The sequence below is a fragment of the Oncorhynchus kisutch genome, linkage group LG15 (assembly GCF_002021735.2).
Source record: "Oncorhynchus kisutch isolate 150728-3 linkage group LG15, Okis_V2, whole genome shotgun sequence".
NCBI classification, from domain to species: Eukaryota; Metazoa; Chordata; class Actinopteri; order Salmoniformes; family Salmonidae; genus Oncorhynchus; species Oncorhynchus kisutch.
Window position 1 is genome coordinate 85,434,769 of NC_034188.2, and position 27,080 is coordinate 85,461,848.

At 43.2% G+C, this 27,080-nt stretch overlaps 3 protein-coding genes across 4 annotated transcripts; 1 reads left to right on the forward strand and 2 right to left on the reverse strand.

Annotated features, from left to right (window-relative positions):
• Positions 1-1,240: 1,240 nt before the first annotated feature.
• On the reverse strand, positions 1,241-10,921 carry LOC116353653 (extracellular calcium-sensing receptor-like). 2 transcript variants are annotated; one of them, XM_031791224.1, is made up of 8 exons: positions 10,274-10,784; positions 9,752-10,040; positions 8,807-8,893; positions 8,429-8,620; positions 7,662-8,198; positions 7,252-7,470; positions 6,855-6,978; positions 1,241-3,773 (listed from the first exon to the last, which is right to left on the reverse strand). In XM_031791224.1, exons 1-8 carry the CDS (start codon positions 10,489-10,491, stop codon positions 2,875-2,877), a joined length of 2,565 nt encoding a protein of 854 aa, XP_031647084.1. In that variant the 5' UTR covers positions 10,492-10,784; the 3' UTR covers positions 1,241-2,874. The 2 variants fall into 2 exon arrangements, with proteins under 2 accessions (XP_031647084.1, XP_031647083.1); XM_031791223.1 differs by having other exon boundaries at positions 2,724-3,773; positions 7,252-7,476; positions 10,274-10,921.
• A 3,103-nt stretch (positions 10,922-14,024) lies between these two features.
• On the reverse strand, positions 14,025-20,256 carry LOC109904924 (extracellular calcium-sensing receptor-like). The gene is made up of 7 exons (XM_031791225.1): positions 20,033-20,256; positions 19,079-19,367; positions 17,606-18,129; positions 17,320-17,530; positions 16,972-17,172; positions 16,518-16,641; positions 14,025-14,920 (listed from the first exon to the last, which is right to left on the reverse strand). The coding sequence occupies exons 1-7, from the start codon at positions 20,254-20,256 to the stop codon at positions 14,025-14,027; spliced, it is 2,469 nt and encodes an 822-aa protein (XP_031647085.1).
• Positions 20,257-21,678: 1,422 nt separating this feature from the next.
• Positions 21,679-25,972, forward strand: LOC109905885 (extracellular calcium-sensing receptor-like). The gene is made up of 8 exons (XM_020503538.1): positions 21,679-21,902; positions 22,006-22,330; positions 23,110-23,397; positions 23,475-24,023; positions 24,177-24,398; positions 24,613-24,736; positions 24,840-25,312; positions 25,547-25,972. Exons 1-8 carry the CDS (start codon positions 21,679-21,681, stop codon positions 25,970-25,972), a joined length of 2,631 nt encoding a protein of 876 aa, XP_020359127.1.
• The last annotated feature ends 1,108 nt before the right edge of the window (positions 25,973-27,080 follow it).

A 27,080-nucleotide genomic window follows, 5' to 3' on the forward strand; every position in this document is an offset into this window, starting at 1 on the left:
ATTGCGGTAATGGAGTCACCAATGACTAGGGTTTTCAATTTGTCAGAGCTAATGGTGGGAGCCTTTGGCGTCTCAGACCCCGTAACGGGAGGTAGAGACCAGAGAATGTTCGGGCTCTGACTCCGACTCGCTGCTTCATGGGGACAACCACATTTCCCTCCAGAAGCCATGAGAAAGTTGTCTGGCTGCGGGGACCGTGCGAGGGGATTTATACTAACGTTACTCTCTGTACTTACTGGTGGCACAGACGCTGTTTCATCCTTTCCTACACTGAAACTACCCTTGCCTAACGATTGCGTCTGAAGCTGGGCTTGCAGCACAGCTATCCTCACCGTAAGGCGATCGTTCTCCTGCATATACTGAGTACAGCGACTGCAATTAGAATGCATCTTGTTAATGTTAATACTCGGCTGTTGGAAGTCCTGACAAACCATGTCCAGATAAAACGTCCGGAGTGAAAAAGTTTAATTTAAAAAAGTTGAGTGAGGGAAAAACTAAAAATATAAATGGTAAAAAAACAAAAAAAACATGAAGTTGTCAGGTAGCAAAGTAAGGTTGGCAACAAAACGCACAGCAGCATGTAAACAAGTCTGCAAGTTGGGACCGGAAATGACAAACCTAGTACTGCCCTGAGGACATGTGTAGATGGGTTCTAACTGGCACTGGGCTACGTCAGCCTGCTGGTCTCGCTCTGTCTCCTCCTAGCCTTCCTGGGACACAAACACCTCCCTGCCTACGTCAGCTCTCCTGGGAAGTACACTGTAGCTGTGGAGATATTCACCATCTTATCCTCTAGTTTTATCCTTTAGTCCTCTAGTCTGCTGCTGTGCATCTTTGCCCCTAAATGTTACATCATCTTAGTAAGTCCAGAGAGAAACACTAGAAAGGGATGACGTAGTAACACCAGGCTGAGACCAGAGAGGAACACTAAGAAAGGGTTGATGTGGTAACACCAGGCCTAATAGTCCTCTTGGCACTTGCAGTCTAGTCCTCTTGGCCTGCTGGCTCTAAACAGTACTTCTCTTACAATCTAGTACTCTTGGCCTGGTGGCTCTAAACAGTATGTATCTTACAATCTAGTACTCTTGGCCTGCTGGCTCTATACAGTATTTCCCCCAAAGTAAAAAATAAATAAAATCCATTAATAGAATGTGAAAACTCTGTGCCCTAATTTTTGTTAGGGTTTTGATATTTTTGTATCCCAAGTGAATCAATGAATTAGAGTAACAACAATAAATCCAGATGAATAAATATACATTTAATTTTTTTTGTAACTCCTTATTTGCAAGCATCAAGTTTCTACTCAAAGGTTGCAGAGGTGGAAGATACACATTGTTAAACAACATTTTCAATATAGTGCATGGAGTTTACTAAACACTAGGAACAAATTCCTGATATTGAGTTGCCCCCCTCATCTTCCCTTCAGAACAGCCTCAATTTGTCGTGGCATGGACTCTACAAGGTATCAAAAGAGTTCCACAGGGATGCTGGCCCATGTTGACTCCAATGCTTGTCACAGATGTGTCAAGTTGGTTGGATGCCCTTTGGGTGGTGACCATTCTTGATACACAAGGGAAACAGTTGAGTGTGAAAAAAACAGCACCTTTGCAGTTCTTGACACAAACCTAGCACCTACTACCATACCCCTTTCAAAGGCACTTAAATATTTTGTCTTGCCCATTCACCCTCTGAATGACACACACACACGCTGTAGAAAAGGCCCATGGAGTTGGTGGAAGAATCCTTTAATTCACGGCCACTTACTCAGCTGGGCCAGGGGTGCTTTAATTATGTCAGGTGGAAATGTCAGACAGGTCATAAAAATTATTGAAAGTAGGAAATCGCCATTGCCCTATCTCGCTGCTTTCTCTTCTGCTTTCTAATCCAGAACTTATGTGCGTCCATGAATCCACGTAAATCCACAGAATCTTTTACCACCGAATCTGTTACCTTTTCATCTGAACTATCTGTTGCCATTGGAAGAGCGGGCAAAAAATAATCAATTATTGATTATAGTTAATACCGCGGAGAGCGCGGCTTGGAGCGCACGCTTCAAGCCTATTGTGTAATGTAAATGGTCAATGATTAGGGCCCTGCAGATCATCACAGGCCAATTATGCCATCGATATCTGGTTAATATGTCATGAAATTACATGTACATATGAAGACTTGAAAGGGTGAAATATGAAACGTCATTGTTTGCTGAACTGATCAATTCTGATATCAAACTGATGGGGATTATAGATTGAATAACCGATCACTGATTGAATTATTTGTATTAGTCTTCTCATGATTATGATGAATAGTTATGAGCTTAAATGACTCAAGGATGATTTCTGTTGATTTCTTATTGAAATAAATTACCTAAGTATGTTAAGAATGAATGATTGTTATAATTGGATCTTTGTGATATATGAATTTGATTGGATGTTATTCTGTTTCCTTTGTTATGAAGCACAGACTAGTAAATATACCACTTTATGGTTAAAGGAATTCCTGCCTCAGTCTCATCCATTCCTCTGTCACCTGACACGTGACCACCTGTTCACCTTCACTGTCAGTCATCCTACCTGTCCTGCAACCCACACAGAATCCACTAATCTTTCATACACAATCCATGTCTCAAGGCTTAAAAATCATTCTTTAACCCATCTCCTCTCCTTCATCTACAATGATTGAAGTAGATGTATCAAGTGACATCAATACGGGATCTTAGCTTTTACCTGGATTCAGATGGTTTGTCTATGTCATGGAAAGATCAGGTGTTGTTAATGTTTTGTATACTCAGTGCAGATTGTAGCCCATATATGATAAACTGTACATTTTAAGTAACAAAAGCACATAAGGAAAAATACATTTTGTATTACTCATTAATTACTTTTTATTCCCCATGAGATGTTGTTTAGTGTTCTTCTCTGGCTTCAGGAGGATGATGTAACATTTTGGAGCAAACAGACAGAACAGCAGCCCAAAGCTGGAGGCCAGGATGGCAAAGATCTCTACAGCTACTGTGTACTTCCCAGGAGAGCTGACGTAGGCAGGGATGAAGGAGATCCACACGGCACAGAAGATCAGCATGCTGAAGGTGATGAACTTGGCCTCATTAAAGTTGCCTGGCAGTTTCCGGGCCAGAAAAGCTAGGATGAAGCACAGACAGGCCAAGAGGCCGATGTATCCCAGAACGCACCAGAAGGCCAGTTGGGAGCCCACACTGCACTCCAGAATGATCTTAGAGCGTTGGTCCTGGATATTTTTGGAGGGGTAGGGAGGGGCAGCCATGAGCCAGGCAGCACAGATCAGCACCTGAACCAGGGTGCAGGAGAATATGATGACCCTCTGCTGTTTGGGCCCCAGCCACTTCATAATGTTGTTCCCAGGCCTGGCGGCAGTGAAGGCTGCCAAGACCACCAGAGTCTTGCTCAGGATGCAGGAGATGCAGAGGGAGAAGGTGATGCTGAAGGCGGTGTGGCGCAGCATGCAGGACCAGGAGGTGGGCTTCCCGATGAACATCAGCGCACACAGGAAGCACAGAGTCAGGGAGAGAAGGATAAAGAAACTCAGCTCAGAGTTGTTGACGCGGACGATGGGAGTGGTCCTGTGATGGAGGAAGACTGCCAGGATGGACACGGTCAGACAGGCGCCCACTACAGCGATCACTGTCAGGGCTATCCCCATTGCATCATGGGAAAGGAACTCCACCACTTTGGGGATGCACATTGTTCCATCAGCGTTTGACCAGTAGTCCTCGGGACATTCTGTGCAGTCTATAGAATCTATACAGAAAAACAGAGAGAAAGAGAATATTAATTTATCATTGATGGGTATGTGATGCAGTCAGGCGATATCCTACAGGTAAGTGACATTTGGTAGCAGATGTGGAACTGGTGTACAGATCATAAGTCTTAAACACCAACAAGAGTAAATTGTCATAATTTCAAAACTCTTTTTTTTTTTGACAGAGAAACGTTAATACAGGGAAATGAAAAATGTTATATTTTGTACACTATTGGTACACAGTGGCTAAGCTGAAAATGTTGACTCAATTTTCAACTTTGTGACAGAGCATTTGGCACAGAGAAGTAGATGTCTGTACCCTGAAAAGATATACAGTGTATTCGGAATGTATTCAGATCCCTTGACTTTTTTCACATTTTGTTACATTACAGCCTTATTCTAAAATGTATTAAATTGTTTTTTTTCCACTCATTAATCTATAGACAATACCCTACAATGAGAAAGCAAAAACAGATTTGACAGTTTTGCAAGTGTATTAATAAAAAAAAATGCAAGAATCACATTTACATAAGTATTCACTATTCCCTTTACTCAGTACTTTGTTGAAGCACCTTTGGCAGGGATTACAGCTTCAAGTTTTTTGGGGTATGGCGCTACAACCTTGGCACACCTGTTTTGGGGGAGTTTCTCCAATTCTTCTCTGCAGATCATCACAAGCTCTGTCAGGTTGGATGGGGAGCGTAGCTGCACAGCTATTTTCAGGTCTCTCGAGATGTTCGATGGCGTTCAAGTCCGGGCTCTGGCTGGGCCACTCAAGGACATTCAGAGACTTGCGCCGAAGCCACTACCTGACTTGGCTGTGTGCTTAGGGTCGTTGTCCTGTTGGAAGGTGAACCTTCATCCCAGTCTGAGGTCCTGAGAAGATCCTTTTAATGAGGAGTGGCTTCAGTCTGGCCACATAAAGGTCTGATTGGTGGATTGCTGGAGAGATGGTTGTCCTTCTGGAAGGTTCTCCAATCTCCACAGAGGAACTCTGGAGCTCTGTCAGAGAGACCATCGGGTTCTTGTTCACCACCCTGACCAAGGCCCTTCTTCCCCAATTGCTCAGTTTGGCCGGGCAGCCAGCTCTAGGAAGATTGTTGCTGGTTTCGAACTTCTTCCATTTAAGAATGATGGAGACCACTGTGTTCTTGCGGACCAGAAATATTTTGGTACCCTTCGACAGATCTGTTCCTCGACACGATCCTATCTCGGAGCTCTACGGGCAATTCCTTCGAACTCATGGCTAGTATTTTGCTCTGAAGTGCACTGTCAACTGTGTGACCTTATATAGACAGGTGTGTGCCTTTCAAAATCATGTCCAATCAATTGAATTTACCACAAGGGGACTCCAGTCAAGTTGTATAAACATCTCAAGGATGATGAATGGAAACATGATGCACCTGAGCTAAATTTCGAGTCTCATAGCACAGGGTCTGAATACTTATTTAAATGAGGTATTTCTGTTTTAATTTGTCATTATGCGGTATTGTGTGTACATTGATGTGGAAACATTTTATATTTAATCCATTTTAGTATAAGGCTGTAACATAACAAAATGTGAAACAAGGGAAGGGACCTGAATACTTTCCAAATGCATTGCAGATATGGAGCCACTCTAGATTTGGCCCTTGGGCGAGGGGGGTGTGGCAGCCACTAGAACTAAAGAATAACTCAAATGTAAATTCTTATTTAGCTTCCAGTCAATATCTCTATACAAAGTCCAGAGTCGATATTTCATATGCAATTGGAACTGAGTTGATAGGCCCATAGCATTTAAAATGTTCGAGCGAAAAGTCAAATGTTAGAGCCATTATCGGCCATTTTAGGTCGTACCGGTATCAGGTTAGCTCAACCACCATTTTCTCAGCCTCTGAGTATTACAGAACAGTTTGATTGAATAACAAATCAAGTTCATAACAAGTGGATGAAATGTATGACATTTATCAATACACACTAGTGCCTATGGATGAAATTGATCCAAAAATCTGATAAAAACAAAGATCTGTTTTTTTTTGTTGACGATTAACGTGTGGAATGTTTTACATATATTCTTATTTTGGAGAATTTAAACAATGTTCTTGTGTTACTAAGGGAAAATAAAATAAAAAAGTGGCGTCGGCTAATGGGGATCATAATAAATCAAATCAAATCAAAAAACATATATATATTTTTTAATGTCAAAAATATTTAATGTCAAAAATATTTAATGTAAAAAATATTTAATGTCAAAAATATTTAATGTCAAAAATATATGCTTATTTTGGGGAATTTAAACAATTTTCTTGTGTTACTAAATGGTTATTAAAATAAAAAGTGTTATTGATTGACAGACAGTGTCTCTTTGAAATCATTACCAATTTGAGGTAAAATGGGCCATTACCCGTTGGTACTATTAAACAAAAAATAACTTTTAGGCTACAGGAATAAGACGATTGGAGGAGGACGTGCTGCTGGACAACCTCAGGCCCTTTCTGCCAGCATCAACACAACACACAGACAGGATGTGCATAGTTGCTAGATCGAATCCTCAAGCTGACAAGGTAAAAATCTGTAATTGTAAATAAGAATTTATTTACTTGCCTAGTTAAAAAAAGGTTAAATAAAAAAAATTACAAAAATAATGCACTCAACTGGATCTAGAGAGACCATATAAAATCTACCAAAATGAAGTTGTTCTATTGATTAACATAAATCAGAGTCCTCACCTGTCTGATTACTAATCTACAGGTAAGTCATTATATTGATTAGGGTAAATCAGAGTCCTAACCTGTCTGATTAATAATCTACAGGTAAGTCATTATATTGATTAGGGTAAATCAGAGTCCTAACCTGTCTGATTAATAATCTACAGGTAAGTCATTATATTGATTAGGGTAAATCAGAGTCCTAACCTGTCTGATTACTAATCTACAGGTAAGTCATTATATTGATTAGGGTAAATCAGAGTCCTAACCTGTCTGATTAATAATCTACAGGTAAGTCATTATATTGATTAGGGTAAATCAGAGTCCTAACCTGTCTGATTACTAATCTACAGGTAAGTCATTATATTGATTAGGATAAATCAGAGTCCTAACCTGTCTGATTACTAATCTTGCCGCTGTCACATGGTACACAGTCAAAGCAGCACAGAGGTTCCCCACGACGGACAGCCTTCCTGGATCCTGGAGCACAACTGGCACTGCACACGGAGACCACCAGCTGAACACCACAGAGAGAACACTGATTAAGCTGGTTCACTGTGAACCAGTTGTATACATTTAGCATAAAATGTATTGTCTTCATTACTATTATTTTTAACTTGACACTATGTGACAGGGAGACATTGCAAGACCAACATGCATCTTACATTGGAATCACAGTATTTCATCAAATCCCAACCTATCCCATTCCACCTACTTACCTCCACCTCACCCTACAGAACGTCAATAGTTGGCATCTGATGTGGTTAAATACACAGTGTGAGCAGCTTGCCTTGCTCTGATGCCCCGCCCACACGATCTTCTCCTCCTGGATCACCAACTCCTTCCCAGAGGCCTTTGCTCCGTCGAACAGACCGACGTTGATGAACTCCATGTTCCCACCCGAGCCCCTCTGCCAGTTGATGATGTCATAGTACGGGATGGAATCCCCTTTCAGGTCAAAGTTCACCTCCTCCCCAGAAATGTAAAAGGCAAGTTCTTGTAGATAGTGCTGCAGCTTCGAAGAAACATTGCAAAATCAGGAAAAAATATATTATGTGATATTTTTTGCAGAGTGGTATGAAGCCCTATAGCTGTCAATTAGCATATGGATGTGCTAGAGAAGACAGATATTGAACAGGTACAGCAGATGATCTGTTGAATAATTTTTTCAAACGGTCCAGATAGTTACAATACCTATACCTGCCAGGGGTGAACGTTGGTGCTGTGAGCGCAGGAGCGGTTGTGGAAGGGTCCTGCCCCAGCCTGGCAGTGGAGGAGGTTGTGCAGTGAGTGAGCGATGGCGTACACAGCCTTGTACACATTATAGGCCACTCTGGGGCTGGAGGTGTTCATGTAGGCTGAGTGCTGCTCCAGAAGAGTCTCCTGCCCTGAACAGGGGGGCATCAGGGTGCTGGAGGGGGACAGAGAGGGAGAGCAGCCGTACAGAGCCTCCCACAGCTGCTGCACCAGGGGGTTAGAGGGGTACCTGCGGGGGTTCACCGTCTGCAGGTAGTCCCGGAGCCCTGGGATTTGTCCCTGCCTGATACCAAAGCCGATGGTGCCCCCCAGGTAGGGGAAGTACTCGCTGGTGGTGAAGAGAGAGGCAGTGACCCAGGCCTCGCTGGCCACCCACTGGATCCCTGTGATGTTCTGTGCCATGTAGTCCTTCAGGAAAGGGGTCATTTCCCCCTCGGCAGAGAACACCACCACTACCCGCGCTGTGGAGCTACGCATGACCTAGAGAGAAGAGAGCGAGAGGGGAGAGATGAGAAAATAATGGAGGGTAAAGGTGGGAGAGATGGAGGCAGAAGAGGAGAGAGGAAGGAGAGAGAAGGAGACAGGGTGGGGAGAGAGAAGACAGGGAGAGATATAACTTTTAATTTTGTATAGTACTTGTTTATTCTTTTTTAAATATGCAAGACACATTTGCGTCAGGGACAAAACAGTCTCTCTCCCTCTCTTCATACCTCTATGATCTCCAGGGCCCTTTGCTGATTGTAGAGCAGAGGGATCATCTCCTGGTAGGCCACACACACCCCCGTCCCCTTTAGCTCCCTCAGCAGCCCTTGTAGGGCAAAGTGCCCATATTCATGGTCCCCACGCACCACCCCCACCCAGCGCCAGTCATACCGTACCAGCAGCTGAGCCATAGCCTTCACCTGGGATAGAAGAAAGGGAAGATTAGACAGAAACTATGTTGTAACAGACCAGGAAGTGAACATACTCTGCTTCACTCCATTTAAGTTGACTGCAAGGAGATCCACTTCAGAAATACTTCCTGAAGAATCCTGAGATTCATGAGATCATTGCCTAATCCTTTTTTAAATTTAATTGCAGGCCTTCACCTGGTAGTCATCGTTGGGGATTACTCTGAAGAAGGTGGGGTACTTCCTCCTGTCACCGAGGCACGCGCACGAAGAGAAGTAGCTGATCTGAGGAAAGACGTTGTTCGTAAATCACTCATTCTTTCTACAACACAGACACAAGAACACTCATTCTTTCTACAACACAGACACAAGAACACTCATTTGAAGAGTTTCTTTCCAAAACGCTGTGTATACATTTTCAGAAATGTTGGTAAATTAGCTTTTATTGCTAATGAGCTTTTATTGCTGAAATGGTTAAAGAGATTGCTGTGTTATTTCACTATCTAATCATGGCATGGGGTTGTTTAATGATACATGTATTTGTTTAAATCTATCACTTGATGGTTTCATTTCAGAGAGACAAATAATCATGTTTTTTTGCTAAATGATATACATCTGCCTCATTTTCAGAGAAATAAGTAGGACTGCTAGGTTTTACACAAGTAATATATATAATCATAATCATAATAATTAAATACAGTAATATGAGATCTGTAAGTAAAACATTTACATTTTACAATTGAGTCATATAGCAGATGCTCTTATCCAGAGTGACTTACAGTAAGTGGATTTATCTATAGCTCAGTGAGACAATCACATGTCACAGTCAAATAGACAGGATATGTACATTCCATTGCAGCTAAACAATGGCTATATAGTGTTTTTCAAATAAACACATTTTCTAAAATCTTTCAATTAAAAAATCTGAGAACAGTAATATGTTACACACACATGAATGTACCCACAAGCAATCACTTCTGATGAACAAAAACACAAATCAGTGTATATAGCGTTTTTGGAAATGACCTCTTCATATACATATTTAAACACAGAGAACCAGAAAGGTTGTCCAGAAAGTATCATGAGTGCAGTTGATCAATAAGTGAAATAATTCAAAGCTAAATACTCTTAGTGGAGCCCTACCATGGGTATTTTAAAGGGCTGCAGGATTCTGGATACGACAATAGACTGAGCAGAACCGGATTCTCCGATAACAGCCAGGAGAGGAGAGGCACCAGAACACACGTGAGTGTGAGCCTGGCCCAGTCCATTCAACATTGCCAGAGCAGCCCTCTGCCCTGTCAGAGGATAGGCACACGAGTCAAAGATCTTGTAGCCAAGCATGTGGTTAGGCAGCAGCTGCTCACTCTGGTTGATCTCCTCCACCGCCAGCCTCATGGTCTGAGCCCAGCGGAAAGCCCTCGGATCAAACCTGAATACACAGAGAAAGAGAGAGAGAGAGAGAGAGAAAGATGAGGAGTAGAGGAAGGATAAGGAGAGAGAGCGAGAGAGGAGGAAGGAAGGATGAGGAGGAGGAGGAGAGGAGGGGAGGAAAAAAACAGAGGAGAAAGTGACGATAAAAGGAGTCAAATAGAACTGGAAACTACATGAAGGAAAGAGGTTACAGATCAAATAGAGTATTACTGGTTAACACTGAAAACTCACCCATTGCACCTGACGGCTGTTGGTTGGTAGGTGTAGTTGACGTCTGGCATCTCCTGGTTGTAGTGCAGGGGGAAAATACCCCCAATGACAAAGTCACCATCAGCCACAAACCCAGGATCAAAGCCACTCAGCAGAACACACTCTGAGTCTGTGGCTAGGGTGGAGGATGGGCTGAGTGTGAGGGAGGAAGATAGAGACCACAAGAACAGCAGAGACATCTTCACTCACACCTATCCCCTCTAACAGTCAGAGAGAGGACAGGAGAGCAGTTATATATATGACCTGTCGTCTCTCTGCATCTCATCACTGACAAGACAAGCCCTGGATTGGACATCTGTTTAGAAGGCATATGACATCATCACATCATTACAAATTTATACTGTACTATAAAAGGGTGTCTAGGCTGGGGATGAGGGTATGATTACAGTTTGTTTATCAAGCAACAGTGCCTTGCAAAAGTATTCATCCCCTTGGCATTTATCCTATTTTGTGGCATTACAACCTGTAATTTAAATTGATTTTTATTTAGATTTCATGTAATGGACATACACAAAATAGTCCAAATTGGTGAAGTGATATTAATTTAAATTAAATTGAAAACTGAAAAGTGGGTGCATATGTTTTCACCCCCTTTGCTTTGAAGCCCCTAAATAAGATCTGGTGCAATCAATTATCTTTATAAGTCACATAATTAGTTCAATAAAAGTCCACCTGTGTGCAATCTAAGTGTCACATGATCTGTCACATGATCTCAGTATATATACACCTGTTCTGAAAGGCCCCAGAGTCTGCAACACCGCTAAGCAAGGGGCACCACCAAGCAAGTGACACTATGAAGACCAAAGAGCTCTCCAAACAGGTCAGGGACAAAGTTGTGGAGAAGTACAGATCAGGGTTGGGTTATAAAAAAATATCAGATACTTTGAACATCCCACGGAGCACCATTAAATCCATTATAAAAAATGGAAAGAATATGGCACCACAACAAACCTGCCAACAGAGGGACGCCCACCAAAACCTACGGACCAGGCAAGGAGGGCATTAATCAGAGACAACAAAGAGACCGAAGATAACCCTGAAGGAGCTGCAATGCTCTTCAGCGGAGATTGGAGTATCTGTCCATAGGACCACTTTAAGCCGTACACTCCACAGAGCTGGGCTTTACGGAAGACAGGCGGGGCTTTACGGAAGAATGGCCAGGAAAAAGCCATTTCTTAAAACTTCTTCAGGATTGGTGGGTCTCCTGTGGGACGGTTGAGCTAACGTAGGCTTATACGATTAGCATGAGGTTGTAAGTAACAAGAACATTTTCCAGTACATAGACATATCTGATATTGGCAGAAAGCTTAAATTCTTGTTAATCTAACTGCACTGTCCAATTTACTGTAGCTATTACAGTGAAATACTACCATGCTATTGTTTGAGGAGAGTGCACAATTTTGAACATGAAAAGTAATTAATAAACAAATTAGGCACATTTGGGCAGTCTTAATACAACATTTTGAACGGTTCATTGGATCATTCTAAAACTTTGCACATACCCTGTATGAATTGCACCTGGGCTGGAATAAAACATTATGGCCTTTCTCTTGCATTTCAAAGATGATTGAACCAAATATATACAAACGAACTATTGTTATTTTTCTTTGTATTATCTTTTACCAGATATATTGTGTTATATTCTCCCACATTTCTTTCACATTTCCAAGAACTCCAAAGTGTTTCCTTTCAAATGGTACCAAGAATATGCATATCCTTGCTTCAGGGCCTGAACTACAGGCAATTAGATTTGGGGGTGTCATTTTAGGCGAAAATTGAAAAAAAGGGTCCGATCATTAATTAAAGAGAAAAATAAGGAAACTCCTTTGGTGTCCGCCAAAAGGCATGTGGGAGACTCCGCAAACATATGGAAGAAGGTACTCTGGTCAGATGAGACTAAAATTGAGCTTTTTGGCCATCAAGGAAGTCGCTATGTCTTGTGCAAACCCAGCCCCTCCCATCACCGCGACAACACCATCCCCACAGTGAAGCATGGTGGCATCATCATGCTGTGGGGATGTTTGTCATCGGTAGGGACTGGGAAACTGGTCAGAATTGAAGGAATGGTGGATGGTGCTAAATACAGCAAAATTCCTGTTTCAGTCTTCCAGAGATTTGAGACTGGGACGGAGGTTCACCTTCCAGCAGGACAATAACCCTAAGAATACTGCTAAAGCAACACTTGTGTGGTTTAAGGGGAAACATTTAAATGTCTTGAAATGGCCTAGTCAAAGCCCAGACCTCAATCCAATTGAGAATCTGTGGTATGACTTAAAGATTGCTGGACACCAGTGGAACCCATCCAACTTGAAGGGGCTGGATCAGTTTGCCTTGAAGAATGGGCAAAAATCCCAGTGCCTAGATGTGCCACGTTTTTATAGAGACATACCCCAAGAGACTTGCAGTGGCTCTACAAAGTATTGACTTTGTGGGGGGGGGGGGAATAGTTATGCATGCTCAAGTGTTGTGTTTTTTTGTAATATTTCTTGTTTGTTTCACAATAAAAAACATATTTTGCATCTTCAAAGGGGTAGGCATGTTGAGTAAATCAAATTAAACAAACCCCGCCACAATCCATTTTAATGTCAGGTTGTGAGGCAACAAAACAGGAAAAATGCCAAGGGGGATGAATGCTTACACAAGCCACTGTACCACATAGCATTAGCATTATAGTGTGTAAAACCTCTGGTAGCACAATTCAAATGCTGTAGCGTTTAATTCTTTATTTTTTGGACAGTTTTCAGGATGAAATCTCTTGAGATGCACCATTTTGTTTTCAAAGGACAAAAAGCAATGCTTAGTAACCAGAATAATATGAAAAAGGAAGATAACACAGTAAAATTGCTAAGTTAAAACAATAAAAAAAGAATATATCTTTAAAACTACTGTCAAATAATAATGAAACAATAATTGTTCAAACAAAAACGTAGCATAACTAAACCTCTCTCTAGATCAGGGGTAGGCAAACTTTTTGGCAAGAGGGTCACATCGGGATTTTGAAATTCAACGGAGTGACGTGTGTCTTTGGGGACCAATTGTTTGTTTAAATCTATTTGCAGAGTGGTGCTGCAGTCAAAGGCACTACTTCGCAGTGCTTGAGGCATCACTACAGACCCGGGTTCGATCCTAGACTGTGTCACAGCTGGCCATGACTGGGAGACCTATGAGGTGGTGCACAGCTGGCCCAGCGTCGCCCGGGTTAGGAGAGGGTTTGGCAGGCCAATATTTCCTTGGCCAATCGCGCTCTAGCAACTCCTGTGGCAGGGCGTGCGCATACATGGTTGCCAAGTGTACAGTGTTTCCTCTGACACATTGGTATGGCTGGCTTCCGGGTTAAGTGGGCAATGTGTCAAGAAGCAGTGCGGCTTGGCTGGGTTGTGTTTCTGAGGACGCACGGCTTAAGACCTTCGCCTCTCCTGAGTCCGTACGGGAGTTGCAGAGATGGGACAAGAATATAACTAACAATTGGATTCCATGAAATTGGGGAGAAAAAAGTGTTAAAAAAAGTTTTTTATGTTTCACAGGCCGGATTGAAGGAGCTATATCTTTGATCAGGAAAATGGTACAGTAATTAAACTAAAAAAGTACAATTTGTAGCTTGCCACATGTCCCAAAGACACTATAAACATCTATTTCATTTCTGGGTTTAGAGTAGGTCAAAAGTAAACTGAGAACTTTGACAAATAAATGTGTCTTCATTAATCGATGCATTTTATTTCTTCCCCATGATATGTTGTTTAGTGTTCTTCTCTGGCTTCAGGAGGATGATGTAACATTTTGGAGCAAACAGACAGAACAGCAGCCCAAAGCTGGAGGCCAGGATGGCAAAGATCTCTACAGCTACTGTGTACTTCCCAGGAGAGCTGACGTAGGCAGGGATGAAGGAGATCCACACGGCACAGAAGATCAGCATGCTGAAGGTGATGAATTTGGCCTCATTAAAGTTGCCTGGCAGTTTCCGGGCCAGAAAAGCCAGGATGAAGCACAGACAGGCCAAGAGGCCGATGTATCCCAGAACGCACCAGAAGGCCAGTTGGGAGCCCACACTGCACTCCAGAATGATCTTAGAGCGTTGGTCCTGGATATTTTTGGAGGGGTAGGGAGGGGAAGCCATGAGCCAGGCAGCACAGATCAGCACCTGCACCAGGGTGCAGGAGAATATGATGACCCTCTGCTGTTTGGGCCCCAGCCACTTCATAATGTTGTTCCCAGGCCTGGCGGCAGTGAAGGCTGCCAAGACCACCAGAGTCTTGCCCAGGATGCAGGAGATGCAGAGGGAGAAGGTGATGCTGAAGGCGGTGTGGCGCAGCATGCAGGACCAGGAGGTGGGCTCCCCAATGAACATCAGCGCACACAGGAAGCACAGAGTCAGGGAGAGAAGGATAAAGAAACTCAGCTCAGAGTTGTTGACGCGGACGATGGGAGTGGTCCTGTGATGGAGGAAGACTGCCAGGATGGATACGGTCAGACAGGCGCCCACTACAGCGATCACCGTCAGGGCTATCCCCATTGCATCATGGGAAAGGAACTCCACCACTTTGGGGATGCACATTGTTCCATCAGCGTTTGACCAGTAGTCCTCGGGACATTCATGGCAGTCTATAGAATCTACACAGAAAAACAGAGATAAAGAGCTTAGGAATTTTGTGTGTGTGAGGCAGTCATGCGATATTCTACAGGTAAGTGACATTTGGTGGCAAAAATGGGACTGGTGTACATAGGTTAACCCTTAAAGTAACAACAAGGGTAAATTGTCATAATATCAAACTCTTTTATTTTTTATCCTTCTGAAATTTCTTTGTATACTAGATGTGCATAATGGTTCAAATGAAAATGTGAACTCAAAAGTTAAACTTTGTGACCAAATTTGGCACAGAGAGGTAGATGAATGTATCCTTAAATATATAGATATGGAGCCACCCCAGATTTGGCCCCTAGGGAGGCACTATAAATACATGTTTAGTTTCCAGTCAGTGTATCTATACCAAGTCCAGAGTCCCATTTTTCAGATGCAATTGGATCTGAGTTGATAGCCCATAGCGTTCCAAAGTTCGAGCTAAAAGTCTGATGCCACCGGTGCTTTATCGCCTATATTGCCCATATCGGTGTCCATCTTTATCGCCTATATCGCCCATATCGGTGTCCATCTTTATCGCCTATATCGCCCATATCGGTGGCCATCTTAAGTCACACCATTATGACAGATTAGCTCAATTGCCAATTTCTCAGCCTCTGAATATTACAGAACACTTTGAATGAATAACAAACAAATCTTCATAACAAGTGGATGAAATGTATCACATTTATCAACACATACACTGCATGTATGTAAATGTTTGTAAATTGTAACGTCTTTTGTCTGTAATGTATTTGTTGTTAATATGTCGAACCCCGAGTAAGGCTAATTGTCGCCAATGGCGTCGGCTAATGGGGATCATAATAAATCAAAACAAATAAAAAAACAGTAAAAATACAACAACAAAAATAATTCATGTAAAAAATATATGCTTATTTTGGGGAATTTAAACAATTTTCTTGTGTTACTAAATGGTTAATAAAATAAAAAGTGTTTCTGCTTGACAAACAGTGTCTCTTTGCAATCATTACCAATTTGAGGTAAATTGGGCCATTACCCGTTGGTACTATTAAACAAAAAATACCTTTTAGGGTTAAAGGAGGCTACAGGAATAAGACGACTGGAGGAGGACGTGCTGCTGGCCCTTTTTAACACAACACACGGACAGGATGTACATAGTGCACTCAACTGCACCTAGAGAGACTATATCAAATCTACCAAAAGGAAGTTGTTCTATTGATTAACATAAATCAGAGTCCTCGCATGTCTGATTACTAATCTACAGGTAAATTATTATATTGATTAGGGTATATAAGTCCTCACCTGTCTGATTACTAATCTACAGGTAGGTTATTAAATTGATTAGGGTGTATAAATCCTCACCTGTCTGATTAATAATCTGCAGGTAAGTCATTATATTGATTATCGTATATAAATCCTCACCTGTCTGATTAATTATCTACAAATAAGTCACTATATTGATTAACATAAAGCAGAGTCCTCACCTGTCTGATTACTAATCTACAGGTAAGTCACTATATTGATTAACATAAATCAGAGTCCTCACCTGTCTGATTACTAATCTACAGGTAAATCACTATATTGATTAGGGTAAATCAGAGTCCTCACCTGTCTGATTACTAATCTTGCCGCTGTCACATGGTACACAGTCAAAGCAGCACAGAGGTTCCCCACGACGGACAGCCTTCCTGGATCCTGGAGCACAGCTGGCACTGCACACGGAGACCACCAGCTGAACAAATCAAAGATCAATACCTTCAGACTATTTAATGCTACCTGAATACTCATATTATTCCAGCCACTAGAGGTCACTCAATATGAGATAATTGGAGAAATCTCACTGACAGTTCTAGTAGGATGGTTAGAGAATAAGAATGGGACATCAAGCATTGGAACTCATCAACCTGCAAACCTGTTTAAAAATAACTATAATAATATGTCTACATTCACCATGCAGAGGAACTTACATCCAGGACTCTCTACACAACGTCAACAGTTGGCATCTGATGTGGTTAAATACACAGTGTGAGCAGCTTGCCTTGCTCTGATGCCTCGCCCACACTATCTTCTCTTCCTGGATTGCCAGCTCCTTCCCAGCGTCCTTTGAGCCATCATACAGCCCTACTGTGACAAAGCGGGGACCTCCGTTTGGCCCCCTCTGCCAGTTGATGAGGTCATAGGACGGGATGGCGTCCCCTTTCTGGTCAAAGTTCATATTTTCTCCAGATACGTTGAAGGACACGTCCTGGAGATATTGCTGGAGCTATGATAAGAGGAAAATAATTGTCTAATTCTTTAATTACATCTAATTACATTTGCTGATGCACTAAAATCCTTTCAACATTGATCTGTTTAGTTATTTACATAATGATATGCTTGCCCCGCACTTTAGTAAGTCATTGACACATACCTGCCAGGGGTGAACGTTGGTGCTGTGAGCACAGGAGCGGTTGTGGAAGGGTCCTGCCCCAGCCTGGCAGTGGAGGAGGTTGTGCAGTGAGTGAGCGATGGCGTACACAGCCTTGTACACATTATAGGCCACTCTGGGGCTGGAGGTGTTCATGTAGGCTGAGTGCTGCTCCAGAAGAGTCTCCTGCCCTGAACAGGGGGGCATCAGGGTGCTGGAGGGGGACAGAGAGGGAGAGCAGCCATACAGAGCCTCCCACAACTGCTGCACCAGGGGGTTAGAGGGGTACCTGCGGGGGTTCACCGTCTGCAGGTAGTCCCTGAGCCCTGGGACTTTCCCTGAGCGGATGGCGAAGCCAATAGTCCCATCCAGGAATGGATAAGTCTCTGCCAGCACATTGGCAGTGACCCAGGCCTCACTGGCCACCCACTGGGTACCAGTGATGTTCTGCTTGACAAACTCCTTGAGGAAAGGGTATAACTCTCCCTCCCCAGAGAAGACTATCACCACCCGTGCTGTGGAGTGCCTCATCACCTCCAGGATCTGCAGGACCCTCTCTCTGCTGTAGTCTTTAGGGATCATCTCATCATAGGCCAGACAGACATCTGTGTTCTGGATCTCCCTCTTCAGGCCCTGCAGGGCGAAGTGGCCGTAGTCGTGGTCCTCGCGGATCACACCGATCCACTTCCAGCCGAAACGCTGAAGCAGACTGGCGATGGCCTTCACCTGGTAGTCGTCATTTGGAACCACTCTGAAGAACGTTGGGTATTCTTGCCTGTCACTCAGGCACGAGCAGGTGGAGAAATAGCTGATCTGAAAGAACATAGAACACCTATTTTAAGCAAACGTTAATTTCAAGGTGTGCATGTAATACCATTATTACAAAACATAAAACACATTCATATATACAAATCATGTGTTATTTATGAGAGCGCTAATCGTATTTACAATAGTCATAAACAAAAGACACCATACTTAATTTATTTGTTAACAAACTATGTAATTCTAGCCACAAGTTGTTGATAAGCGCTTTTAAATGTGTTTTCAGAGTCACAGACAAACCTCCCCTTTGAATAGTAGATTAGCTATTTACACTCTAAAACAATAATGTCATAATTTCTCAATCAAAGTCTGTACTGACTGACACAGCTGTTTAGAATTCGCATAAAAGGCATCCTCCAAATGCAATGTCTGGCCACACCCACACATATTGTCTCAATAAATAGTTCTGTTTTTAATTCCGTCAAACACCAAATTAGACTTACCTACTTTTAAAATAGGCCATCTGTCAATCGTGAATGATAATTATTCTCGTTTTACTGGTGAACCATCCAATCATTTGATCTTAACCAGTGTCGTGGGAATATGCATTCAGATCTTATTGAGTGATGTAGGGCCTAACTATGGTTTTGTGAGCGAATGGTGGTGACAGACAGCATAGGCTCACTGTACCTGCACTATATTTCAAACGCTGTGGCACAATGTTGAGTTTAGGCCGGATGAGAAAGGAAATGTGACCACTTATCATCCTAAAATCTCATAAGAAATGAAGTGGTGTTTTTGATCAAACAGTCACTTTACTCTATTCAGTTCTGTAGAGTACTAATAGAAAATTATGTGAATTTGCAGAAATTGATTCAGCTTGGATTTAACTGTAGTAAACAGGCCCCACTGTGAGAAGTGGCGGAGCAAGGTTCCGGTGAGCTCTGGCAGCACTACAACCCTGATCTGAACCCTGCAAAATAAACACATCATCACTCACCATGGGGATTCTGAAGGGCTGCAGAGTTCTGGACAAAACAATGGACTGTGAGGAGCCAGACTCCCCTACCATGGCTATTAACGGGCTGGCACCAGAACACATAGGGCTCTGTTCTTCACTATGTCCGTTCAGCACCGCCAAGACTGCTCTCAGAGCTGTGACTGGTGTGGCACACGAGTCAAAGATCTTGTAGCCCAGCGTGTGGTTGGGCAGCAGCTGCTCACTCTGGTTGATTTCCTCCACTGCCAGCCTCATGGTCTGAGCCCAGCGGAAAGCCCTCGGGTCAAACCTGAGAGAGAGAGAGGGAGAGAGAGAGAGAGAGAGAGAGCGAGAGAGCGAGAGAGAGAGAGAGAGAGAGAGAGAGAGAGAGAGAGAGAGAGAGAAAATGAGAATGTGTTCCACTTCCACTGATGGTCAGTCTGGTCTGAACAACACAACTAGACCGAGAAATTTGATCTCAATGAACGTGGCAACAATCCCACCACAGGACACGGTGTTAAGGAGGAATACACAGAAAAGGAGAGAAGATGGAATTATAGTAGACAAGAGTTCACAGTAGAGGTCAAAGGTCCTCAATGGGACCTGGCAATCAGAACCTATTCTCCTCAAACTCTTGTTTACAGTAGTCCTTGAGCCACACATCCGGGCCCCCAGTCTCTCTCTCTCTCTCTCTCTCTCTCTCTCTCTCTCTCTCTATGTGAGCTAAGAGAAAGAGTGTGTGAGAGAAAGAGAGAGACAGAGAAAGAGAGAGAGAGAAAGAGAGAAAACTGTAGGACTTGAGCCACACATCCAGGCCCCCAGTAACTCAGCTCACATAGAGAGAGAGAGAGAGAGAGAGAGAGATTGAGAGAGAGAGAGAGAGAGAGAGAGAGATAGAAAGAGAGAGAGAGAGAGAGAGAGAGAGAGAACTGTAGGACTTGAGCCACACATCCAGGACCCTGTGACTCAGCTCACCCTTGACACAGTGCTGCCAGGGGCTGGTGGGTGTAGTCCGTGCCAGGCAGCTCCACCCGGTAGTGAAGGGGAAAGATCCCCCCCATCAGGAAGTCACCCTGGGCTGAGAACCCAGGTAGCTCAAAGGCCCCCTGTGGGGAGCAGGCTGGCTGGGTAGAGGTGGCTTCTGTCAGAGGGGAAATAGAGACAGGGTAGTATAGAGACCACCACAGAAGAAGAGACATTGTCAGACTGGTCCGATAGATGCAGAGAGATCCTCCTGCTCATAGACAAGCTGATATCCTCCCACAGAGACTGTTCATGTTGTTCTGTTTTATACTCCTTGGTATCGTCATCATTTCATCTGATTTAATTTGGTATCTCCGTGGATTTCACGTGATCCTCACCCCTCCCTCCCAAACACTCACAGTGGCTTGGAGAGACAGACTGGGCCTTTATGGCAGACAATATGTATGATAGGTAATAAGAAACCCACGCAATATAATACACTTCACACTGTGTTTTAAGTGATTGTAATTTGTTTCATGATATTTTATTAGGAGGCCTATACAAAGGTGTTGAAGCACTTTCCTGCAGTCAAATGACAAAATCTCCCTCTAGTGGCCTCATGGGTGGAATGTTACTAATATTTCTCATCATTTCATAATTAAACAACATTATACATTTTGAAATTATCATGTGGTGTTTCTATGTCAATTGATCTTGTTATACTGCAGTCTTCTGTGATGTGTATAAATAAAGTGTAACATTGGGACGTAAACTCAAAATGTGATACATTTCAACTCTATATCTGACATGGTACAGGTGTCTTCTTTTCTGTAAGGCCAGAACCATGTGTGTGAGGTGTAGACTTTTGTTTCAAAGTAGGTTTGTTTAACACTACCAATAAACATATGTGACCCTGATTTAGCCCACTACAGTAAAATATCAATATATTACTACCCTCCCCCGGTATAAATTGTGGTGACGTCACACACAGACAATACGACGCAGCTATGTTCTAATGCAATGCATACACTGCCACCTACTGTTGAGTGAGAAATCTGGTACGAAAATATCTGACATCCACTTTGATTATTGGGTGAATGATCCCATTAAAGCTAGACTCATTTGTTGCTACATCCATTTTTGGACTTAAATAAATGATATTTACCCATTGATTCGATAAGAATATAATTTATAAAAGCTTATTTTAACTGTCATACCAGATCAGAACCCAAAATGTAAACTCATTCTAGTCCAATGTTTGTAAACAGTGTAAATGTAAACAAACACTGTATGGTTACACAACATGGTTAAAACTATAATCTTAATTTAATTGTAACGTCATGGATGGTCAGTCCTTGCGTTCATCTCTCTGTCTATTCATTTGAGAGTGGTTACATTTTTCAAGACACATCCTTTTTTTTATACCAAAACAGAGGCGGGGTAAAGTGCTTTTCTATTGTTCCAACTAAGATCTACTCATTAGAGCACAGCAATAAAAAAAGGGAAAAGTAGGGCCTTGTCTGCAGTGATGTCATGACAACCTGGGCCTATATAGGGACCAAACCTCGTACCCACAGCCACACAAGTGAGAATTGGGGGTTAGACAAGGACTGGAAGCCCTAACTGTTCTCACATCGTACATCCACTCTCTGCCTGCCATGGCGCACCTCTCTGCCAGACTCCTGCTACTGGGGCTTCTCCTGTGGGCCAGCTGGGTTTGCTCTGCCGCACCCCAGGACGGGTGCACTTTCCTGGGGGAAGAAGAGACGAGCAGCTTCTATCAAGAGGGAGACGTGGTTCTTGGGGGCTTGTTCCCGCTCCACTATAGTCCTGTGTCCTCTGTGACATCATTTCAAAGGGAACCGCAACAGACTACATATGAGTAGTAAGTGATCTGAAATGAAGAATGTCTTCTGTCTGTCTGTTTGTCTCTTTCTCTCTTACGTGAATTGCTTCTAAGCCACTTGCTATCCTCTTCCCTGTAGTTTCAGTGCCAGGGCCCTGCGTTGGATGGAGACCATGATGTTCGCAGTGAAAGAGATCAACCAACGAAGGGACCTGCTCCCACACCTGACACTGGGGTTCCATATCCGCGACAGCTGTGACCATGTGCCTGTGTCCCTGAGAGGCTCCCTGCTGCTGGTCAACGGGCAGCCAGAATGGGTGGCAGACTACAGGGGAGCAGGTCAGGGTCCAGGTTCGGACTGCACCGCTGTACGCAGGGCTGTATCCCCTGTTATCATAGGAGATGCCGCCTCTGGGGTGTCTATGGCTGTGCTCAGAACTCTGGGCTCCTTTCAAATACCCCTGGTGAGAATAGTGTTACGTATATTGCACTTTTATCATTGTATAACAATCTTCTTATAGTTGATAAATTGCTTTTGATGGAGATAGATCCTTGGTAAAAGTATGGCTCATAACAATAGCCAAAATGGAATTACCCTAAAATATAGATGTCTTGAAGCTATTACAATTACATGTCTGATTGTTATGTAAATACTGTTACTTTGGCAGGAGCCATACTATTTCATGACTTAAAAGCTACTTTCAAAATTCTATACATATTATTATGCAATTGCATTCCTTGACTGCTAAATGAAAATTAAGGGCTATATGCAATGCTTGAGTACAACTTACAGAGTGCACATTTACCCTGTTGTTCTCTCTGCTTTGAACTGGCTTGTAGATTATAATATACAGGTAAGGGATCTTAATTTGATCACTCTTTTGTTGCTGAGAATTTTCCTGCACTGCAAGAAATGCAGATGAGTTTGGTGATTTACATAAATGCACTGGAAAACCACGCTAAGATACGTTATATTAACAGTGTGGCACTTTCATGTAGGCTAATTTGGGCCAACTAATAGCCTGACCACAAATCAAGCTGCACAATGGACTAAATGTTATCATAATGTTGTCATATTCTGTTGCTACAGGATAATTTTGCTGTGACAATACTGGACAAATTAAGATCCTTCATCTGTAATGTATTTTTTACTTTGGCAGGAGACATGTCAATTCATATCTTCATATGTGTAATGCTTTAGTACATTTTACAGAGTGCACTTTTAACCTCCCTCTTCTTTCAGGTGAGCTACTTTGCGTCCTGCAGCTGCCTGAGTGACCAGAAGCAGTTCCCTACGTTCATGCGCACCATGCCCAGTGATGCCTTTCAGATAAGAGCCCTGGTTCGCCTGGTACGCTACTTCCACTGGACCTGGGTGGGCGTCATCGGGGTGGAGTCTGACTATGCACGTTTTGCCATCCAGTTGTTTCTACAGGAGTCCGTTCACTTTGGGATGTGTGCTGCCTACGTCCACTTCTACCCAGTGGTCCTTACCCAGCATGCTGTGGGACAGCTAGTGGACATTATCCAGGTTAGCAAAGAAATAAAGGTACAATGTCTTCAAAGCACATGATTATACATGTTGTTATTCTTGTAATTGTTACCCAGGGGTCATCCTCCCGAGTCCTCCTGAATTTCTCCGGCGAGTCGGAGCTTCGGAGTATCCTCAGGGAGTGTCTCCATCGGAATGTCACAGGGCTGCAACTGATCGCCAGCGAGGCCTGGGCCACCTCCAAGTCCCTGTGGAGAGAGTTTGGAGATCTCCTGACAGGAACGCTGGGATTTGGAATACGGAAGGCTGATGTTATTCCCGGGCTCAAAGACTTCCTGACCAGACTAGGACCATCCCACGGACGTCAGTCGGCTTTCCTGGCAGAGTTCTGGGAAGAGACATTCAACTGTAGAGTGAACGATTCCTTAAACACACACACTCACTCTGTCAGTTACCTGGACAGAGAGCCCTGTAGTGGAAGAGAGGTTCTGGGGGATGTGTACACACCCTTTGCCGATGTGAGCCAGCTCAGAGTATCCTATAATGTGTATAAGGCTGTGTATCTCATCGCCCATGCCCTGCAGGATATGACCAACTGTGTGGCTGGGCAGGGGCCTTTTATCAATGGCACCTGTGGGGACCCAAAGCATGTTAAACCATGGCAGGTGAGTCTATGGCTGAAGATACTCTGCTCATTATTGCTGAATAGATATCATTGCCTGTTTCTCATTTGCACGCATGCAGACACACACACACACCAGTAGGGGGAGTAGAGTGTATAGTTTCTCATGTCACCCTCTCCACTCCTCTTTCCCCAGCTACTACATTACATGAAGCAGGTGAAGTTTTCCACACTCGGGGAGGAGGTCAGCTTTGACCACAACGGTGACCCCATCGCTTCCTATGACCTCATGAACTGGCAGAGGGGGCAGGATGGCTCCCTGCGATTAGTTAAAGTGGGGTTCTATGACGCCTCATTGGCTGATGGCCGAGACCTGGTCATAAATGAGTCAGTGATTCAGTGGCCTGTGGGAAAGCAGGTGCGCCCTATATCACAGTCTAGGTGCTTGGTTCTACGTTTTCTTCTCAGTCTGTTCTTTGTTGTCTTCTTAACGTCTTTGAAGAATATCAAGTTGGCATTTTATAAACTACATTTGGCTAGTTTGAAAAGCGTTCTGAGACACTTTCCCTGTACACCGCTTAATTCACGCGAGGTGTATCAGTATATCTGAGTGGTGCCCCTCTGCCCCCCAGGCAGCTCGATCAGTGTGCAGTGAGAGCTGTCCCCCAGGCACCCGTGTAGCCAGGAAGAAGGGGGAGCCTGTCTGCTGCTTCGACTGCATCCCCTGTGCTGAGGGGGAGGTCAGCAATCAAACTGGTGTGTTGTCCCTTATTTCCAAGCCTTTCTCACCAGTCATTGGTCAGAACTAAAAAAACAGTGTTGCTATTGCAATCTCTGTTTTCTTTTTCCTCTCTGTCAGATTCTTTAAACTGCATACGCTGCTCTGATGTCACGTGGCCAAACGAGGCCAGAGACCACTGTGTTCCAAAGACCATAGAGTTCCTGTCCTATCAGGAGTCCATGGGTGTCATCCTGTGTGTGGTATCCATTCTTGGGGCCTGTGCCTCACTCTCTGTCTTGGCGGTGTTTGTTGCCAACCGACACACTCCCATCGTCCGCGGCAACAACATGGAGCTGAGCTTCCTTCTCCTCCTCTTCCTTTCCATCTGTTTCCTGATTGGACTGTTGTTCATCGGGGAGCCCTCAGATTGGCTGTGCCGGATCCGGTACCCAGCGTTCGGGGTGAGCTTTGCCCTCTGCATCTCCTGCCTCCTTGCCAAGACCATGGTGGTCCTCATGGCCTTCAGGGCCACCCTGCCAGGACGTGATGTCATGAGGTGGTTTGGCCCTGCCCAGCAGAGAGCCAGTGTTGTGTTGTGCACTGCCATCCAGGTACTATTCTGATCTTGTTGCTTTTCTTTTCATTGACCTCTACCTCTAAGGCTGCGTTAACACAGTCAGCCAGCCTTGTGACCAATTAGATATGATCTTTTGCCAATAACTGGGCAAAAGCCTAGATTTGGGCTGCCTGACTAAATGCAGCCTAAGTGAAAGACATTAAAATGAATCAGACAATTGAATCACTTGATCAATATTAACACCAATATGGTTCCCTCTGGCCGACAGGGACTGATCTGTCTCATCTGGCTGCTGACCAGACCTCCCTACACCAACCTCAACACCGGCCACATCAGCTCTGTCATCATCATCGACTGTGCCATGGGGTCAGAAGTTGCCTTCTGGTGCGTTCTGGGATACATCGGCCTCTTGGCCTGCATGTGCTTCATCCTGGCCTTTTTGGCCCGGAAACTGCCGGACAACTTCAACGAGGCCAAGTTCATCACCTTCAGCATGCTGATCTTCTTTGCTGTATGGATAACCTTTATCCCTGTGTATGTGAGCACAGCAGGAAAGTACACAGTGGCCGTCCATGTCTTTGCCATTCTAGCCTCAGCCTTTGGCCTCCTGGTCTGCATATTTGCCCCTAAGTGCTACATTGTAGTGCTCAGACCAGAGAAAAACAGCAGGAAACACATGATGCTCAAAGGATAATAGATTTCCATGTGATGATTCCTGATCAGTATGTGGAATCAATATATTTTATTAATAAAAAATCGTACCAGTTTATAATACATTCACCACTGAGTTAATGTGCAATATTGACCATGTTTAATATGTTAAATATTTTTCATAGGTTAGGAAGAAGTTGCATAACGTTATATGATATTGAATAAAATGTAGAAATGTGCTCTTTATTCTGAAATAAAATATTTTATGTTGGATTATTAATTAGCATTTAACTTATCTGCACACATCTTGGTAAAACAAGTATATACTGGAATAAAACAAGTAGTACATAGAAGGCTGATTATTAGTCATTAATGGTCATGTGATAAAACCACTTCCATAGATTTGTGATAAAACGCATTCCATAGATTTGTGATAAAACGCCTTCCATAGATTTGTGATAAAACACCTTCTATAGATTTGTGATAAAACGCCTTCCATAGGTTTGTGATAAAACGCCTTCCATAGGTTTGTGATAAAACACCTTCCATAGATTTGTGATAAAACACCTTCCATAGGTTTGTGATAAAACACCTTCCATAGATTTGTGATAAAACACCTTCTATAGATTTGTGATAAAACGCCTTCCACAGATTTGTGATAAAACACCTTCCATAGGTTTGTGATAAAACACCTTCCATAGGTTTGTGATAAAACACCTTCCATAGGTTTGTGATAAAACACCTTCCATAGATTTGTGATAAAACACCTTCCATAGATTTGTGATAAAACACCTTCCATAGATTTGTGATAAAACACCTTCCACAGATTTGTGATAAAACACCTTCCATAGAAATATGATAAAACACCTTCCATAGATTTGTGATAAAACACCTTCCATAGAAATATGATAAAACACCTTCCATAGGTTTGTGATAAAACACCTTCCATAGAAATATGATAAAACACCTTCCATAGAAATATGATAAAACACCTTCCATAGAAATATGATAAAACACCTTCCATAGAAATATGATAAAACACCTTCCATAGAAATGTGATAAAATACCTTCCATAGATTTGCTTAGCAGTAGCAGGAGGAAGTAGCATATTACAGAAATGTGATTACTTAGCACTCAGTGATCTGAGAAGA